This window comes from Equus przewalskii, chromosome 13, assembly GCF_037783145.1.
Source record: "Equus przewalskii isolate Varuska chromosome 13, EquPr2, whole genome shotgun sequence".
In the NCBI taxonomy this organism is placed as follows: domain Eukaryota; kingdom Metazoa; phylum Chordata; class Mammalia; order Perissodactyla; family Equidae; genus Equus; species Equus przewalskii.
Window position 1 is genome coordinate 46,913,669 of NC_091843.1, and position 19,241 is coordinate 46,932,909.

The 19,241-nt window shown below is 41.2% G+C and overlaps 1 protein-coding gene across 1 annotated transcript; it reads right to left on the minus strand.

Annotated features, from left to right (window-relative positions):
* Positions 1 to 1,511: 1,511 nt before the first annotated feature.
* PHAX (phosphorylated adaptor for RNA export) lies at positions 1,512 to 18,575 on the minus strand. Its single transcript, XM_070569362.1, has 5 exons — positions 18,128 to 18,575; positions 15,780 to 16,393; positions 13,446 to 13,566; positions 11,383 to 11,466; positions 1,512 to 2,774 (listed from the first exon to the last, which is right to left on the minus strand). The coding sequence occupies exons 1-5, from the start codon at positions 18,221 to 18,223 to the stop codon at positions 2,505 to 2,507; spliced, it is 1,185 nt and encodes a 394-aa protein (XP_070425463.1). The 5' UTR covers positions 18,224 to 18,575; the 3' UTR covers positions 1,512 to 2,504.
* Between the last annotated feature and the right edge of the window lie 666 nt (positions 18,576 to 19,241).

Below are 19,241 nucleotides of genomic sequence, written 5' to 3' on the forward strand. Positions count from 1 at the left end.
TCTTTTTACCCCTTCTTAACACATCCTTATCATGAACAATTAAAAGGTGAGGATGCTTGCAGTCTTGACATAGCAGAAAATGTAGAGGACTAAACAATTATTCACAAATAATCACTTCATATTAAGATCCTGAATTTGCCCTTAGCTGATTTCCCTCTAAATACTCCGTATGGTTGATATATGTCCCATTTATGCTTCGCCACTTATTATTTAGACACACACTTTAAGAGTGTAAATCAGGGGCCGGCCCTGTGGCTGAGTGGTTGGGTTTGTATGCTCCACTTTGGTGGCCCAGGGTTTCAGCAGTTCAGATCCTGGGTGCAGGCCTAGCACTGCTCATCAAGCCATGCTGAGGCAGCATCTCTCATAGCAGAGCCAGAAGGACCTACAACTAGAATATACAACTATGTACTGCGGGCTTTGGGGAGAAGGAAAAAAGAAAAAGATTGGCAACAGATGTTGGCTTAGGTGCCAATCTTTAAAAAAAAAAAAGTGTAAATCAAATTTGCTTAAACCCAAACCAATTCAACCCACTTTATCCCCTAAGATTTGAGTCATATTGCAGGTGATTTCAGATTACAAAAATTCATTTTAATAAGGCAAGATTATGAGTGAGGATGAGCACCTGAACTATTTAAGGACAGAGAGGTGGAGTGTTTTTGTTGTCAATCCTACTAGCCAACAAGTAGGATAATGTTAGGCTGAGCAGGAATTACTGCAAGATGTACTGGTTTGGTGAGACTATTAACTGAACACAAGTTTGGATAGGCATTCCTAGATCTGGACAGCCAGAAAGGTTTAGAGCAGAATAATTTTAATAGACAAAATTCTTTTTAATTAATTAACTCGTTTTCGAGGAAGATCAGCCTTGGGCTAACTACTGCCAATCCTCCTTTTTTTTGCTGAAAAAGACTGGCCCTGAGCTAACATCCATTCCCATCTTCCTCTACTTTATACGTAGGATGCCTACCACAGCATGGCTTTTTGCCAAGCGGTGCCATGTCCGCACCCAGGATCCGAACGGGCGAACCCCAGGCTGCCGAGAAGCAGAAGGTGCGAACTTAACCGCTGCGCCATTGGGCCGGCCCCAATAGACAAAATTTTAAAGAACTTTAAAAATTGAAGTGTCAGTTTCTATACACAACATTAGGATGCAGTATGAACCAGAAATCTGTGTGGTTTCCAAATGTTAAGGAAGCACTATTGATCAAAATGAACCAGGAAGGTGGGGGATGGTGCAATTCATTTAACGAAAATAAAGTAGCCTCAGGCATTAATACCCTTCAAAACCCAATATTTTCACTAGAAAAACAAGCAGTATTTACATGAATACGTGGCATTTATAGTACTACATGTTGATTATTTTTCGAATGTACTATAACTTTAAAATCACTTCTCATAAATAATGAGGAACAATATTCAGTTAGCTATTTAAAATATTTTTTTCCTTGGTTATAGCAATTTTTATGAAAGAATATTTGAGATTAAAAGATAAAATCACTTGAAACTCATTAAGGACTGCCAAAATTCTAATTTTATTTTTGTAGTCTTTTATGAATAAAAAGCAACCGATAACCATTTTCCTTTTCTTTTCCCACTTAGATCCTCAGATCCCACTTCAATGACCACTTTAGGGACTATGGAAGATTTCAAGTACACCGTCGGCAAAGAACAGCCTATAATTGCTTCCTACATATTTTTTCTTAATCTTTTTTATAAACTATAGTCAACTCTTGGAACATCGTAAGTAAACTACTTATTTCCTTCAATAAAAATGCATAACTTCAAACTTCATGCAGATGTGACATTTTTAATATCTAACTTCCTTAACATAAGGTAAAACAGGCTTAGGCAGGCTGCCACTGGGAATTTTTTAAATGTCCATGGTAATTACACAGGTATGGATCACATTCAGAATTTAGTATATGACCAAGTTAATTAAGAAGTCAAAACAAAGTTAAAGTTAAGAATCAATACTTCTTTGAAAAACTTCTGATGTTTATTTACTTCTGGACATAAGTGGGAAAAGCCATCGGTATAAACCTATTTTAAAATTGCCTAAAAGTGCTTAGAGCACAGAAAACGTAAATTTGAATACACTTGTAATAGCTGAACGATCTATGTCTTCTTACGATCTTTTAATGGAATGTTTTGAAACCGATCATAACTCACTGCAAAGACAAATCAGAAAAAGAAAACAAACTTTTAAATGGCATGTTATAATGACCTGGACTAAACTGATTATCAACTAGTAATTATTAGCACATGCAACAGAATGAGAAACTAAATCCTCCACTGTATACTTTTCAGTATTTTCTCAGACATAAGACATTTTTACATGTTTCTACCAATCGCATTCACCTCCCAACATATTCGATTTTATTTAAAACAAGAAAATGGTTCTTTTCAGATTTTTATGTTGATCAGTGCAAAGTAAAATGAAGCAACCTCAGTAGAAATGGTTTATTACAATGTTATTTTAGAAAGACATTTCTCAAAATGTACTAAAAGATATCCAAATCATGAGAATGATCAACTTCAATGGCTTCCTCCGCATCCAACTTTGTCTCTCCATGTCCTTCCTGCGATTCATCAAGAGAGGCCAGGGCCTCATTTGTGTCACTTGCGAAAGTTTCTCGTGATGTATCATCTTCTTCTTGAAAATTTAGACTTTTAATGGCTTGTTTCATCTTTTTCCCCAACACCTGTGTTCTCCTCTTCCTAGCAGCTTTTTTATTTTCATATTCTTTTTGATTTTCAATGTAGAAAATGTCCTACAATAAAGGAATAACTTGGGTAAATAAGAACTATCATTTATTAGAAGTTATAAGTTTGTTTCTTTAAATTCCACTTCTCACAAAAACAAAGTAAATATTATTGTTAGACTCATAATTAGAGACAGAGTCCAAGACATTAAATAAGTCCCCACTGCAAGCAGAGGATGAAGCTATGATTCAAATTCACCATAGTGTTAGGTCTAGGGCCCATGCTTATTCTACCACTCTGTAGTTAAAATTTTCTAAATGGAAAGATACAGTAGGAAAATCATGTTGTTTAGGATTTAAATAAAATATAATCTATCATTAAAAAACAGAAGTCTTTGGAATAAAGATATACTAACTTTGAAATGTCACCACAATCATACGTGATTGCCCGTGCTGAGAACCTGAGCCATGCCTGAATTGTGACTGAGCATGATCACGTAATCTACACAATGCAAGAAAATTCCACCCCTTAAAAAACATTACTGTCATTAATGTGTGAGAATGTAAATCTTTGTCAAAAACTTTTATCACAAGGCATAAAAATAATATAGCCAGCACTGCAACACATTCCAGAATGCCTGAAATGGGATTTTAAAGCATGAAAGTAAGAGATTCTTCTAATATAGGGTTTCTCAACCTTGGCACTACTGAAATTCCAAGCTCTGTAGTTCTCTGTGGCGGCCGTCTGCTGCGTGCACTGGAGGGCACCTGGTCTCTACCCACTAGCACATACCAACCTCACCCCCAAACTGTGAAAGTCAAAAACATCTCCAGACAAGGCCAAACGTCCCGTGAGAGGCAAAACCGCCAGCAAATGAGAACTGTTCAAGTAGAAAATACATTTGCATTGAACTATTAAATGGAAAAACATAAAATAACATCTGGGACCCTGACAGAGCAGATAAATATAGTTTCCGAGGGTACAAAAGAGTAGGTCAGGGATCTAAAGAGAAGGCTAAATGACTCTGCTACGACAGAGAAGGTTCAAAGGTTTAAAAGAGAAGCTAGTATAGGCAGGACACACTTCCGACATCCTATTCTCTCTCTTTTCTTTTCTTTTTTTTTTAAGGAAGATTAGCCCTGAGCTAACAGCCGTGCCCATCTTCCGCTATTTTTTTTTTTTTAAAGATTTTTATTTTTTCCCTTTTTCTCCCCAAAGCCCCCCAGTACATAGTTGTATATTCTTCGTTGTGGGTCCTTCTAGTTGTGGCATGTGGGATGCTGCCTCAGCGTGGTTTGATGAGCAGTGCCATGTCCGCGCCCAGGATTCGAACCAATGAAACACTGGGCCACCTGCAGCGGAGCGTGCGAACTTAACCACTCGGCCACGGGGCCAGCCCCCATCTTCCTCTATTTTATTTGTGGGATGCCTACCACAGCATGGCTTGCCAAGTGGTGCCATGTCCACACCCGGGATCTGAACCAGCGAACCCCGGGCCCCCAAAGCGGAATGTGTGCACTTAACCTCTGTGCCACTGGGTCGGCCTCTTGACACCCTATTCTCTTCTGGGAAGGGACTCTTAAAAGCTGAATTAAGCCAGTGCCTATTATATTCTTAATGTGCACCTCTCTTCTTGTTTATAAACAGCACTGTGAAGGATGGTGAGATAAAAGGGGCCCTCTCCTTCTAAAATTCATGCTAAATAGTTATACGCAGCACACAGAATTAGCAGAGGAAGCAGTAAGGACCCCTGAAATTACGGGAATAAGGCAAAGCTTCAGATTTTTTTGGTGAAGAAGAGGAATAAAAGTATTTGCTACAGAAATAAGGAGGGGCTGGGAGCGGAGGAGGAGGGCACATATGTGAGAATAAAGTGCAGGAAGGACAAAAAAGGTGAATTCAGAGGAAAATGAGGCTGGCTACCATCTACTGAACGAGCACTTTTCTGTGCCAGGGATTATGCTAAGAACTTGACACACACGTTAACTCTTTTCATTCTCACAAGAACCTTACGAGGTAAGTATACTACCCTTGTTTTCAGATGAGGAAAGGAGGGCACAAGATTACAGAGCTAACATGAGAGGGTATAAAGTCTAAACTCATTTATGATTTCTCCAAATCCATACTCTTAAACCCTATTATGTTGCCTTCACAAAAGTATAATAATTCACAAGTGTTTCAAGAGCCTACTTACCTTTGAGTGGAAAGATAAAAAGAAGCTGTAAGTAGACAGCAGCATTTTCATTTTATGTGGACGTACATCCTAGCATCTTGATAAAAACAATCCTATGAAGTACAATGCTTGACAACACTAAGCAAAATTATGAAGTTTCCCCTTTCCTTCCAAATACGGCAAGCCTCATTAAAAAGGAACGTTACTCCCGTGGGTTAAACAGAACAAACTGGGGAAAGGCCCAAAGAAATGTTGTAGCATGTTGTTAATGTAGCAACAACAAAAGCAGACAACAGATAATCTGAGAGCAATTCTTTCGCCCCATCCACATCTATGTACAATGAACTCTACAAGTTAAAAAAACTGAACTATAAACTACCTGCAGAGGAAGATCTTGATAGCTGAGCTTTTTAAAAATATAGCAAATTGAGTGATGTCAGGATCATGGCAGAGTGAGTTGTTCCCTCTGTCTCCCCCCTCTAAGTTACAACCGACTGGACACTAATTGACCAACAAAGGATTCCTGGGGTCAGCCCAGTGGCACAGTGGTTAAGTGCGCACGTTCCGCTTCTCGGTGGCCCGGGGTTCACCAGTTCGGATCCCAGGTGTGGACACGGCACCACCTGGCAAAAGCCATGCTGTGGTAGGCATTCCACGTATAAAGTAGAGGAAGATAGGCAGGGTTGTTAGCTCAGAGCCAGTCTTCCTCAGCAAAAAGAGGAGGATTGGCAGTAGTTAATCCAGGGCTAATCTTCCTCAAAAAAAAAAAAAGAGACACCCTACACAGCACAACAGGGCACATAAGAGATCCACGCATCTATACATCCAGAGGTGGGTGGACTGGCCCCTGGGGAGGCAGTGGACCTAGGGGAGTAGTCCCCTACCCCTTCCCTGGCAGCAGCCATTCAGAGGGTGGATCCTCACACTGATGGGTGCACCTACTAGAGGTTGCTGCAGCTCATGCCACTACAAGGGGACTTGGTAGGAGCAGAAAAAAACCGATGCAGCTTGCTTCCCACCTGGTCTCCCAGTGGATCCAGCCCACACATCTGTGAGCAGTCACTGTGCGGGCATAAAAAAGGGGTACAGCTTGCTCCCTGCCCATCTCCCAGTGGATCCAGTGTGTGCACCTCCTCGCCCTCCCCTGGCAGTGGCCAGGTCTTTCCAAAAGTGGGACAGTATACAAAACTTGGCTTTTCCTGGCTGGCGAAGGGTGTCCTGAGCTGAGTTTTCAAAACACACTGGCTAATGCCAGAGACCAGAGGCTGCTGAGTGAGCAGCAACAACAACCTCTCTCTGCCTAGCCCCTGCTCCCCACAGGTGGTGGCAGGGAGAACCTGCAACCAGAGGCTTCAGGAACCACAGTATAACTGGTGACGCAACCCCCAGTGGTGGCACCCCCGACACTAGCTCCACCAGCAGCTGGGGCTGCATACAAATCCCTGGGTCCCTGGGCCACCAGCAGTGACAGCAACACCAGTGAACCCAGCAACCCTGGCAGTGGTGCAACCAGCACCCCTAGACAACCTGGGAGCAGCAGCATCCTAGCCCATGGAAAACCTGCAGAGAACCAGTGGAGGAACACAAGACCCAGGCAACCCCAGAAGCATCAGAAGTGCCTGCAGCCTAGTGACCCCAGCGGTGACACCTGAAACTGCAGTAATGTTGTAAGCAGCAAGGCACCAGCAACCTCAGAGGCACAAGCGACACAAGGAGGGCAATGATGACACCTCTAGCAAAGGCAGTGGAGGGTGTAAAGTATAAGCTCTCAAATACAACTAGAAGCAGCTCAGAACCAAAGTAACCAAAGCTGTACCAAAATAAGAAAGGTGGTTACTAACACAAATGTGCCAGCAGAGCATCAGCTCATCAAACACCACGAGAACTACAGTAACACAGACCAGAAAGAGAATGATAACTCTCCAGAAACTAAACTTCAAGTCACAGAAGATTACAATCTAACTGACAGAGAATTCAAAATAGCTGTCATAAAGAAACTCAGTGAGTTATAAGGAAACTCAGAAAGACAGTTCAATGAGCTCAGGAATAAAATTAATGAAGAGAACGATTTCATCACCAAAGAGACTGAAACTCTAAAAAAAACCAAACAGAAATTCTGGAGATGAAGAATACAATTAATGAGATGAAAAATAATGTAGAAAGCATTAAAAACTGAGCAGACCATATGGAGGAGAGAATTAGTGAGCTCAAAGACAGAGACTTAGAAATGATTCCGGTGGAAGAGAGAATTAAGATTTTAAAAAAACGAAAAAATTCTCCAAGAAAATCCAACTCAATTAGGAAAAGTAAGATAAGCAATATAGGTACCCCAGAAGGAGAAGAGATGGAGAAAGGAGCAGAAAGCCTATTTAAAGAAATAATAACTAAGGACTTCCCAAACCTGGGGACGGAATTGGACATGCAAGTACCTGAAGCTAATAGAACTCCTGATTACATCAATGCAAAAAGACCTCCAAGGCATATACTATTAAAACTGTCAAAAGTCGGGGCTGGCCCCGTGGCCGAGTGGTTAAGTTCGCGCGCTCTGCTGCAGGCGGCCCAGTGTTTCGTTGGTTCGAATCCTGGGCGCGGACATGGCACTGCTCATCAAACCACGCTGAGGCAGCATCCCATATGCCACAACTAGAAGGACCCACAACGAAGAATATACAACTATGTACTGGGGGGCTTTGGGGAGAAAAAGGAAAAAATAAAATCTTTAAAAAAAAAAAAAAAAACAAACTGTCAAAAGTCAATGACAAAAGAAATAATACTAAGACCAGCAAAAGAGAAGAAAATAACCTACAAAGGAACCCCCATCAGGCATTCAGGGGATTTCTTAGCAGAAACCCTATGGGCTAGGAGAGAGTGGAATGATAAATTCAAAATACTGAAAGACTGGGGCTGGCCTGGTGGCGCAGCGGTTAAGTTTGCACGTTCCGCTTCTTGGGATTCGCCGGTTCAGATCCCGGGTGCGGATATGGCACCGCTTGGCACGCCATGCTGTGGTAGGCATCCCACATACAAAGTAGAGGAAAATGGGCACGATGTTAGCTCAGGGCCAGGCTTCCTCAGCAAAAAGAGGAGGACTGGCAGGAGTTAGCTCAGGGCTAATCTTCCTCAAAAAAAAAAAAAAAATACTGAAAGATAAAAACTATCAGCCAAGAATACTCTATCCAATGAAATTACCCTTCAAATATGATGGAGAAATAAAAGCTTTCCCAGACAAACAAAAGCTAAGGGAGTTCATCACCACAAGACCTGCTTTACAAGAAATGTTGACAGGAGCCCTCCTACCTGAAATGAAAAGGCAAAGGTATACAAAGCTTTGAGAATGGAGATACACAGAATCAGAAAATTGCAGCTCTCTATCAGAATAGGTAAATAAACAATCATAACATAAAGGATAAAGGGAAAGAAAGCATCAAAAATAACTACAACCACTTGAATTTGGTCACAAACTCACAACACAAAAAAGAATTTGTGAACACAAAAAATAGACGGGGAGAGGAAAAGGATGGAACCCGCATAAACTAATGGAGATAAGAGGTTATCAGAAAAAGGACTATCTCATCTATGACATCTTTCATACGAAGCTCATGGTAACCACAAAATGAAAAAAATCAGAGCAGAGTCACAAATCATAAAACAGCAAATTAACTTTTTCTATTCATAAACTTTGTATTTTCTAAAACAAAACTTAAATAATTCCCAAGTCATAATACCAAAACAAAATCAAATGAAAAAAAGGAAAACAAGCCCACTCAGTTCAGTTCTGGCTTTCAAGTTTTACAGACTGTGATTGCTAGTGATATAGCAATGAAAAGAATACCTATAACATCACCATTTGGATGGCATATAAAATTACCTATAATAAAATCCTATTTGCCTTCAGGTTTTTTCCTCTAACAGTAAAGGTACTCAATCTACGCACATGCAGAAAATTTGGAAACACAGAGAAAAATCTTTAAAGCCAAAACATTTATAACCTCTCACAACAGACCAAATCATTGGCAACATTTTAGTGTTTTACACACCAATCTATTGTCTCATGCCTCTTTTCCTTTATAAATTTGTACTTTGTCTTTTAAAAAAATTCAGTGTTAACTGCATTTTCTTAAAATTATTTCACAAAAATGGGGGCTACAGGATAGTCCGTTAAAAAATGTCCCTATAGGGGCTGGCCCCGTGGCCGAGTGGTTAAGTTCACGTGCTCCGCTGCAGGCGGCCCAGTGTTTCCTTGGTTCGAATCCTGGGCGCGGACATGGCACTGCTCATCAAACCACGCTGAGGCAGCGTCCCACATGCCACAACTAGAAGGACCCACAACCAAGAATATGCAACTATGTACCGGGGGGCTTTGGGGAGAAAAAGGAAAAAATTAAAATCTTAAAAAAAGAAAAAAAATTCTAAACAACAACAACAACAACAAAAAATGTCCCATAAGTCAACTTCCCCCTATTATTAGATATTTCAAATGTTTGTTACACTGCAATGTTTCTGGTAGACTAACATAAAAAAAACCCCTACAAACATCAAAATCCCATTCTCCACAATGAATTAGGAGAGCTGAATTTCAAGACATGTGATTCAATGAAAACAGGGGTTTGAAGTCAGTGTTCCACGTAATCCCAAGCATATCATTTTTATTTCTCTTCACTGGCATAACAGGCTAACACACACTTTGATAGACTGTGGTAAACATTAAGTCATATAAATATTTGGCCTAGTGCCAGGCACACAGTGACTAAATGTTATTTCCTTCTCTCCTGCTTCTCGAAATTATTTCTCCAAGGCTTAGTTAATTACAAAAAGCTTTTCTAGATACTACTTTATTTAATCTTTTTATAGCTCTATTAAATAGGCAGGGCACATATTAAAACCTCCACTTTATGAGAAAATTGAGGCTGAGGGAGAGTAAGTGATCTGCTCACAGTTATATAATCACTAAACGGCAAAAATAAGATTAAACTCAGATTTTGAATCTTAGAGAATTAGAATTCTTTTCATCACATCATGTTATTTCTCTGAAAAGAGTGACATTTTGCTATCAAACAAAAACCAACAAAGAATGTTCTTCTTAATATACACTTTTTGTCAGGGTTTACTTTGGAGGGGAGGAGGAATGTTAAGGTATAAGTTCTGTTCTACCACTCAACAGTTGTGTTCCTATGGAAATTTATATTGTTACAGATTTGTGTTATCAAAATAATTGTTCCAATGAGGAATAAAAGCAGTTATGAACTAGACACTTCAAATGCGCAAGAACAGTTACATTTCCTGTAGGAATTTCAATAACAGATTAAAAAAAAAATGACTGGAAGTGCATAGTCAGAAAAGAAACAACATTGAGCAGAATATGATTACATGGAGCATCAGCTCAAGAGAAATGGCTTTATTGACCTGTCATCATTAGCATTATAGTCAGTACAGCTCAAACACGGTCCTATCACCTTTACCGCCCACTGTTATTCTAAAGAGAATACAAAAGCTTCACACAGAGCAGCTGTGCTGCACGTGCACCAGCTCTTTCCTATGCAAGAAGCTGGCTCTCTATCTCGATCATATCTGCTAAATGCAAATGTTTCTTAATTAAAAAATTAAAACATATCAAATATTGAGTTGAGAAAGACCCACACTGTTGAAAAGTTCCCATACAAGAAATCCTAGTAACACAAAAATGATTAAGAATACTGATAAGCCTAGCTTCCAGTTTATAAGAAATATCAGAGATAGAGAAGTGAATGAAATAAATTCTTGAGTAGACACCACAATGTGGTACCTTCTATAAGATAACCATCTTAGACTCTTGAAAAGGTCTAAATCATAAAGGAAAATGTGGGATTAAAAAGATCAAAAGAGATATAACAAATGGAATGTGGAAATCTAGATAGGATCCTGGTTTGGGGGAGAAAAAAGAAATAAAATACATTCTCGGGACAATTCAAGAAATTGGAATAAGGTCAAGATACTGGATGATACTGTGAAATTGTTTTTATTTCTCTGAGGTGTGGCCGTGTAGGATATTGTCCTTATTATTGGGAGATGCGTGTTGAAGTAACTAAGGCTGAGTATCATGATGTTTGCAACTTATTTCCAAATGGTATGGAAAAAAATTGTACAGGTAAAACAGGAATGTCAAAATATTAACAACCCCTGAATGTAGGTGGAGGATATATGGGTATTCGTCCTATTATTCTTTCATCTCTTCTGCATGTTTGAAATTCTTCATTAATAAAAAGTTGTAGGAAGATTAAAAAATAACTACATGCTAAGAGACTAGGAAAAACTGCCATAAAAGAAATCTTATCTTGGCTCTGAACAGGAAGAAAAAGAGGAGGCAGAGCTTTACAAAAGGCACAAGTTTTACTTGAAATGAGACAATGACAAAATTAGTCAATTTAAAGCAGAGCAGGTGACAGATTAATAGAAAATGAAGCTGGAAGCTGAGTAGAAGTCAAATTACGAAGGATCTTAAAAGTTAAGGACATTATCATTTTTACCTTAATTTGTTCCTCGCTGATACTAGGAGTGTTTTTCAGGAGATTCAGAAAAACTCCACCCGGTGTTCTTCTTCGACTACCATTCTACAAAAAGGAACAGAGAAATTATCCTGTATAGACTCTTCCCATGAATGGCCAGAGCATTTTTTAAACAGAGAAGTGCCCAAGGAGATGATAAAGTCTACCCTGACCACTGCAGTTTATCTGCAATGTCTTCCTCTCCCCTCCTCTCTATATCTCCATTTGATTTACTTCTTTTCCCAGAGCATTTATCACTTTCTAACATACTTGAAGATATTATATTTATTCTTTTTTGTTTGGTGAGGAAGATTGGCCCTGAGCTAACCTCTGTGCTAATCTTCCTCTATTTTTTATATGCAGAACACCAACAGACTATGACTTGATGAGTGGTGTGTAGGTCCACGCCTGGGATCTGAACCCGTGAACCCTGGGCCACCAAAGCAGAATGTATGAACTTAACCACTAAGCCACTGGGCCAGCCCCTATATTTATTCTTTAGAGACTGTCTTCCTCCCACCCCCAACTACAACATAAGCTTCTGTCTAGAGCAGTGCCTGGCACATAGTTAACATTCAGCAGATCTTCATTAGCTCTCTGGAATATCAAGTTTAATTACTACAGTATTAAAACATTGATGAATCCATAACTTTATGCTGAGCTAAACAAAAATCAAAGTACCTCAACAGTGACACAAACAAGGGTGCCCGTACATTCACGATTATTATAATCGTTTTGTTGCTAACTTCTCTTTTGACTTCTGTAATCTACGTTCATAGGCTGTTTCCTCAGCCAATGGTCTCAATTCTAACTGGTTTCTTTTCTCTCCATGTCCACAGCATAATACTGATTTATTCTCTTGTGATGTGACCATTCAGATTCAGGAGGAGCAAATAAGAAGGAAGCCACTCAAACGTCATCCTCACTGTGTGGGGAAACTGAGTTAAATGAGACCTGCAAAACCACTCTGTGGGATCCATTGCCACTGCCTGAGAGCCAGCCCGAGCCAAGACTGCTCTTCCTGCCACTCAGCCAGCAAAGGGTTCTCAACCTTGTTTTTTCATTAGTGCTTCCCCTACCCCAGGAGCCTTTTCAGACAATTTTTCTCCTACTCCCCCCCCACCACCCATGAAATTTAATACTCACAGATACACTGTGTATCTACCTGTGCTCTATACATAACAAGAATAAGATTCCCGCCCCCCCCCCCCCCAAGAACCAAATGTCAAGAATGCATGAATAAATCAAAAGCAACACCACTCTGTTCACCATCACTAAGCGCTGGGCATTGTGAGAAGCACTTTATGTGCATCATCTCTGATCCTTATGACATAAGATTAATGCCCATTTTACAGTTGGGAGACTGAGGCTCTGAGAAGCCAAATAATTTAGCCAAATCTCACACCTAATAAGTTGCAGACCCATAATTCAAAACAAGGCACCCCAAATTCCAAAACCCATATTCTCAAATCTGAGCTTCGAGGTTCCCCCTGGACTCTTAAAATTTTAGCCCTTACTCTTAATAAATCCTATAAGAGATGTGTTGTTGACTGCAGATTAACAGGCTACAATTTATGTACGTTTTTTGTAAGGAAAGGATTAATTGCAAAAACCAATTATACTGCATTTTTAAATTCAGTCTTCATTATTAAAGAAGTTTTTAAACATCTTAAACACACCGAAATATGTTACGATACATAAGAGATCCAATGATCAGAGAGGTTTATTCTGTAAAAAATCACATAAGTGGCTGGCCCGGTGGTGCAGCAGTTAAGTTCAGGTGTTCTGCTTCGGCAGCCCAGGGTTCACTGGTCTGGATCCTGAGCGTGGACCTACGCACCGCTTGTCAAGCCATGCTGTGGCAGGCATCCCACATATAAAGTAGAGGAAGATGGGCAAGGATGTTAGCTCATGGCCAGTCTTCCTCAGCAAAAAGAGGATTGGCAGCAGATGTTAACTCAGGGCTAATCTTCCTCAAAAAAAAAAAAACAAAAAACACATGAAACACAACACAAAACCAGAAACAATGAAGCAGTTAGACTTACCATTATAAAAAGGCCACCATTTTGTTCAACTTCAGCAGTTTCCATGAGAAGTTCAATTGCCTTTTTATTCCCAATTATCCTCACCACTCGGGCTATTAGATCTTTCTTTGGTTCCTGCAACCTAATAAGGAAGAAATAAAGTAATATTAACCTCTTTAATTGTTGTATAAAGTTGAAGAAATCTACCTTAGTCTCTAGGTTAGTCCCCAACAAGAATTAAAATCCTATTTTAACATTTGCTTTTCGAAATCTTCAATATTTAACCTTGGAATCACTGACATAGAAACATTCCTATCTTGGATCACTCAAGGAGACAGTAACCACCTCCAGTCCCGTAACTGGCCTCTTCATTTTCCCTTCCTGGATTATGGTGGATTTCAAAATAAATGTGCACATACAGCAAGGGGAATGCAAGGCTAAAAGCAAAAGCACATAAAACCAGTCCTCTCCTGTCAAAACAAATAACAAACATACACTCTGCTTTCAATTATTATGACTAAAAGTTAGCTCTCCTAACTCCAGAGATGTCTGGGAGCTTTCAAATGAACAGAATATGGGGGCCGGCCCCACGGCTGAGTGGTTAGGTTTGTACACTCTGCTTTGGTGGCCCAGGGTTTCGCTGGTTCAGATCCTGGGAGTGGACGTGGCACCACTCATCAGGTCACGCTGAGGTGGTGTCCCACACAGCAGAGCCAGGAGGACCTACAACCTGAATATACAACTATGTACTGGGGGACTTTGGGGAGAAGAAGAAGAAGAAAAAAAAAAGAAGACTGGCAAGAGATGTTAGCTCAGGTGTCAATCTTTAAAAACAAACAAACAAATGGATAGAATCTTTCCCTCACAGGTTCCCTGCCTCAGAACAAAGGATATAGCTAATACCTACTGACAGCTTATTATGGGATATGCACAATCCTAAGAACTCTATATACATCATCTCAGTTAATTCTCTCAACAACCTTATGATGCAGGTACGATTATTTTCATTTCATCATCGAGAGGTAAAAATACAGGGAGCCTAAGTAACACTTCTAACGTTGGAGCCCACACTCCACAGAGATGAAGAGGACCAATATTGCTGAAGTCCTACCCGTTCCCTAACGAGACCCGGCTTCCTGTTTCTCCTCAAGAGGAGGCAGTACATTACTGTGGAAAGAGCACTAGACCAGGAACAAAGGGACCAGAGTTTGGTTCCAGGCCTGACACTTAAGTTTGTGACCTTGGGCAAGCCACCTAACTATTGGGCCTCAGTTTCCTTATCTGTAAAGTGAAGGCTTTGGTTTACAAAATCTCTAAGTTCTTATTCGGCACTCAATTCCAAACTCACTCGGTATTTCAAAAAGCCAGTACTAGTGTTGACAGGCTTGCCTGGAAAGTAAATACTTGTTTTCCTACCAGCTATATTACTCTTGAACCATATCTGTTTTCAAATTTGTGTCAGTATTCATCAGTCATTTAGAGCTAACGAAGTTAAAATTTGAACTTGTTAAAAATACATGAAATATAAATTTACAAGATATCAAGTAATTCTACTCCCAGGTAGCTACCCAAGAGAAATTAAAATACATGTCCAAAGACCTGCATGTGAAAGTTTGTAATAGCATTATTCACTATAGCCAAATGGTGGAATAGCAATTCAATATGGATGTGTGTATATGTGTGCGTGCACACATAAGTAAATAGTTGATTCCTGCTACAACATGAACCAGTCTCAAAAACATTACACTAAGTGAAGGAAGCCAGGCACAAGAGACCACACACTCTAAGATTCCATTAATACGAAACGTCCAGAAAATGAAAATTTATACTAACAAAGTAGATTACCAGTTATCTGGGGACGGGAACAGGATTAACTTTAAATGGGCTTATGGGTAAGAGGAATCTTACTGGGGTTACAGAAATGTTTAAAAAGTGGTTTATGGTAATGGTTGTACAACTGATAAATTTACTAAAAAAAATCAACACTTGAAAAGAGTAAATTTTATCATATGTACAATTTGCCTCAATTAAGCTGTAAAAAAAAAAGTCATGAGTATTTGAAAACTTAAAAAAACACATGATTAAAAAGATGTTTGTATCTAAAGAGCTCTATAGCACTAAATGGAAAGAGCTGCTTAAAAGTTTATAAAAGTCTCCAAAAATTATTCTATCAGGCCTGTCCAAATGTTAGAAAATCCAAATATATTCACATAACCAAGTAAGCCCAGAGTTTGTTCCTTCAATTAAAAAATCTCAAAAAGGATCATCATTAATGTATCTGGAATCTATTTCATTTCCGATAAACAGAAGATAGTTGGTTAAATGCTCATCTGTAGGACAAATTTAAATGCTCACCTGAAAGAAATTTCATCAGCCACTTTCTCTTGAGAATCATCCTCTGTGATCTCATACCGGCCTTTATAGTTCATTTCTACTCTGTCCCCTAGTCTGTCTTTGACAGGTCGTTTCCGTTTGAGATGACCTTGCCCATTTTCCTCTTCCTTTGATCCCGTTTTTTTGCCACCATGCATATATTCATCTAGCTCTTTGTCTAATTCTTTTGTGTGTTCTTGAGATTCCCTCTTCAGTTTCTTAGCAAGCAAATAATTGTAGGTCTCAGATTGCCTGCTTTTGTCAATAGTGCCCTCCATTCCCAAGATCCCAAGTTCAGTGGCCACCGCATCTTGATTCTGTTCTTGCAGCACAGCACCCCATATGTTGTTAACCTTCTTTCCTCCGGCAACAGGGGGTTTCTGGCTGCTCTGGCCAAACTGAAAAGGCTCTGGTTTGGGAGGAGGGTTAAAACATTTCTGTCGCTTGCGTTTCCAAAGAGAGCTATCATCATCTGAATCGGAAAAACTCTCTTCACTCGAATCCACGCTTTTAACAGTCCGGTAATGTGATACTGGTGCACATGCCGCGGCAGGATCCTGGAAGGGCCTTGCTGCACTGTCCCTATCTAGCACTTTCTGCAAGTGAAAGGAAATACAGTCAACTCCGCAAAACACATTAACTCCACCTACCAACTGCTATTTAAAAAAAATTACTTAGGGATTCAGCTGGACCTTTCTGAAACAGAACTGATCTTCAAAGACATCTCTGAAACCAATCTAGTCTCTACTTTTTCTAAAGTTCCACATGGAATTTGCCAATATTAAAGCCACAAATTCTTTTTTTTTAAATTATCTTATTGAGGTCACATTGGTTTATAACACTGTGTGAATTTCAGATGTACATCATATTATGGATTCTATATCGACTGCATTGTGTTCACCACCAAAAGTCTAGTTTCATCTGTCATTCTACCTTTGTACTCTTTTAACCCTTTCACTCTCTCCCATCCCCTTACCCTGTGGTAATTACCAATCTTTTCTCCGTATCTGTGTGTGTTTATCTTCCACATTCGAGCAAGACCATATGGCATTTGAATTTGACTTATTTCGCTTAGCATAATACTCTCAAAGTCCAGCCGCATCACAAATAAAGCCACAAATTCTTATTTCTATAGCTAAATGCAGTACTTAATTCTAAGACCTCCTTTTAAAAAATTACCGAAGCTCTTAATTCTCACTTTTAGAAGATTTCAAATCTTTTTGTTATTGTCAGAATGTTTGAAAATGACATACACAATAACTGTTACTAGCAGTTAAAACAATTTGTTTTCTTTCTTTCCAAAGACCCCTGTCTTGCATTTGGACACATCAACTTCACTTGGTTTTGTGATTACACTCCTCTTAGAATCCCTGAAATATTACTTGTAAAACTGGAGAGTCCATGGCATTAAGTTTACCAAGTCATGGGACAATCTAAGTAAAACAGCCTGAAAGAGACCGAAACACAAAACATCTTGGTACCAATTTCCTAAGACATTTATATCTAAAAGGGATCACCTTTGTTTTTTGTATTAAACACTAAACCAAGGATTTATTGAGATCCTATTATGTGCTAGGAATGGGGGTGGGCTGACTTAAGTCAATAAGAAGACAGTCTTCCTATCCTCAAATAATAATGGCAGCTAACGTTTGCCAGGCATTACCGTGTGCTGTATGCTCCAGTGAGTCCTCACAACCGCGCTATCAGTGGCGTACTATTATCATTCCTACTGTACACCTGGGCCACGAGGCTAAATAACCTGCCACAGGTCACAGAGTGGCGGCGCCAGAATTCGAAGGCGGGCAGCCCGGCACCAAAGCCCTCTAAAAGAGCTTGCTACCGAGTACCGCAGTCAAGACAAATTCCCATTCAGAAAACTGGGATGCTAATACAAAACCTAGTGCCACCTTAGCGCGTGACGAAGCTAGGTTCGATGGGAATATGGCAGACCAGGCCCCTGAGCAAGTGATGAACTTCATTCCTGGTCCTCAGTCTCCCTCTCTGCTCTGAGCGAAAATGAGCGCCATGGGCCGTTTCGGGGCGACGTTCCCAGTTTCTGTATTTTCGGCAACAGATGCCCTTCCGGGACAACTCGGCCCGATGGAGGGGGGACTCAGGTTCAGAAAACGAACGGCGGCGCATGCGAAGCGGAGAGGAGGCGGCCGCACGCCGGGCTCCGGGAGGCCGCGAGGCCCGCGAGTCCCCCCTCGCCGCGAACGCCGGCCCGGCTGCCTCCCCGCCGCCGCTGCCCCCGCCCGCGCCGCCCGCGCGCCTCGCCCTCCCCGCCGCCGCCTCCCGCGGCCCGGGCTCCGCGCGCCCTCCCCACTCACCGGCACCTGCAGCGGCCTGTCGCTCGGTGCGACCGTCATGTCGGAATCCGAGTCGGAAAGCTGCCCATCTTCCATGTCGCCGGCCTCCTGCGCCATCTTCCCGCGGCGCGGCGCTCGGGAGAGCACTTCCGGCGGGGGGCGGGCACGGCGGGCCGGCGGCGGCTGCGCGGGCGCCCCCGCGAGGAGCTGCTGCCACCCGCCGGCGTGCGGCTCCCCGGCGCCTGGGTCAGGACTGAGCGGGAGGCGCCGTCTTTGCGAACCACTCGTTCGAGCGACGCCGGGAAGACGACTCCGGTTTCCGCAGCACTTGGGCGCGTTTTCTTCCAGACTTGATTTTCGTGCAAGGCCACGTTTGTGCACGGACAGCGGCCACCGGGGACTCCCTTGGCCTCACACGCCTCACCGGGATGCTCCGGGCAGGCCTCCCTGCTTCCATTCTTGCTTCTGCGCACTCCACTCTATACCTAGCCTTTCTGACAGTACCTGAGGGCCCTGCCTTGCTCAGACCTTCCAGGGCCTTCCCTCCACACAATAAGGCCGGAGTTCTCAGCATGGCGCACACGGCCCCTGGCTTGTCTGCGCCCCTCTCCTGCTCTCCAGCTGCACGGGTGCTGCTCAAGTTGTTGTTCCTCAAGCACCATTTGTTCTTTCGGAGCTCAAGGCCTTGGCAGTTGCTGTTCCCTCTGCTTCACCGACCCTTCCAACACCCTCAGCACCCATTCTTTGCACAGATTGTTCTCTCACATGATTCAGGTTTCTGATTAAATGCCACCATTTCGGAGAGGCCTTCTTGGACCACCCTGATTAAAACAGGATCCTCTACTGTCACTGTCAAACTCTTGTTTTCTTCATGGCATCAATAGTCATGTGTATTCATTTTATTTTTTGTCTTTCTAAACTAAAATGTCTGTTTTATTCACCGTTTCCCCCAGTGTCCAACCCAGTGACTTCTTGTATTATTATAATTATTGACCTAGTATTATATATTCTTGACCTATTATAATAGGTGATCAAGAAATATTTATTAAATTTTTTTACATAAAAGGAATCTTATTATTTATACCTTTTACTATTCTGTAATCTGCTTTTAAAAAAAGGATATAGCAATTTATCC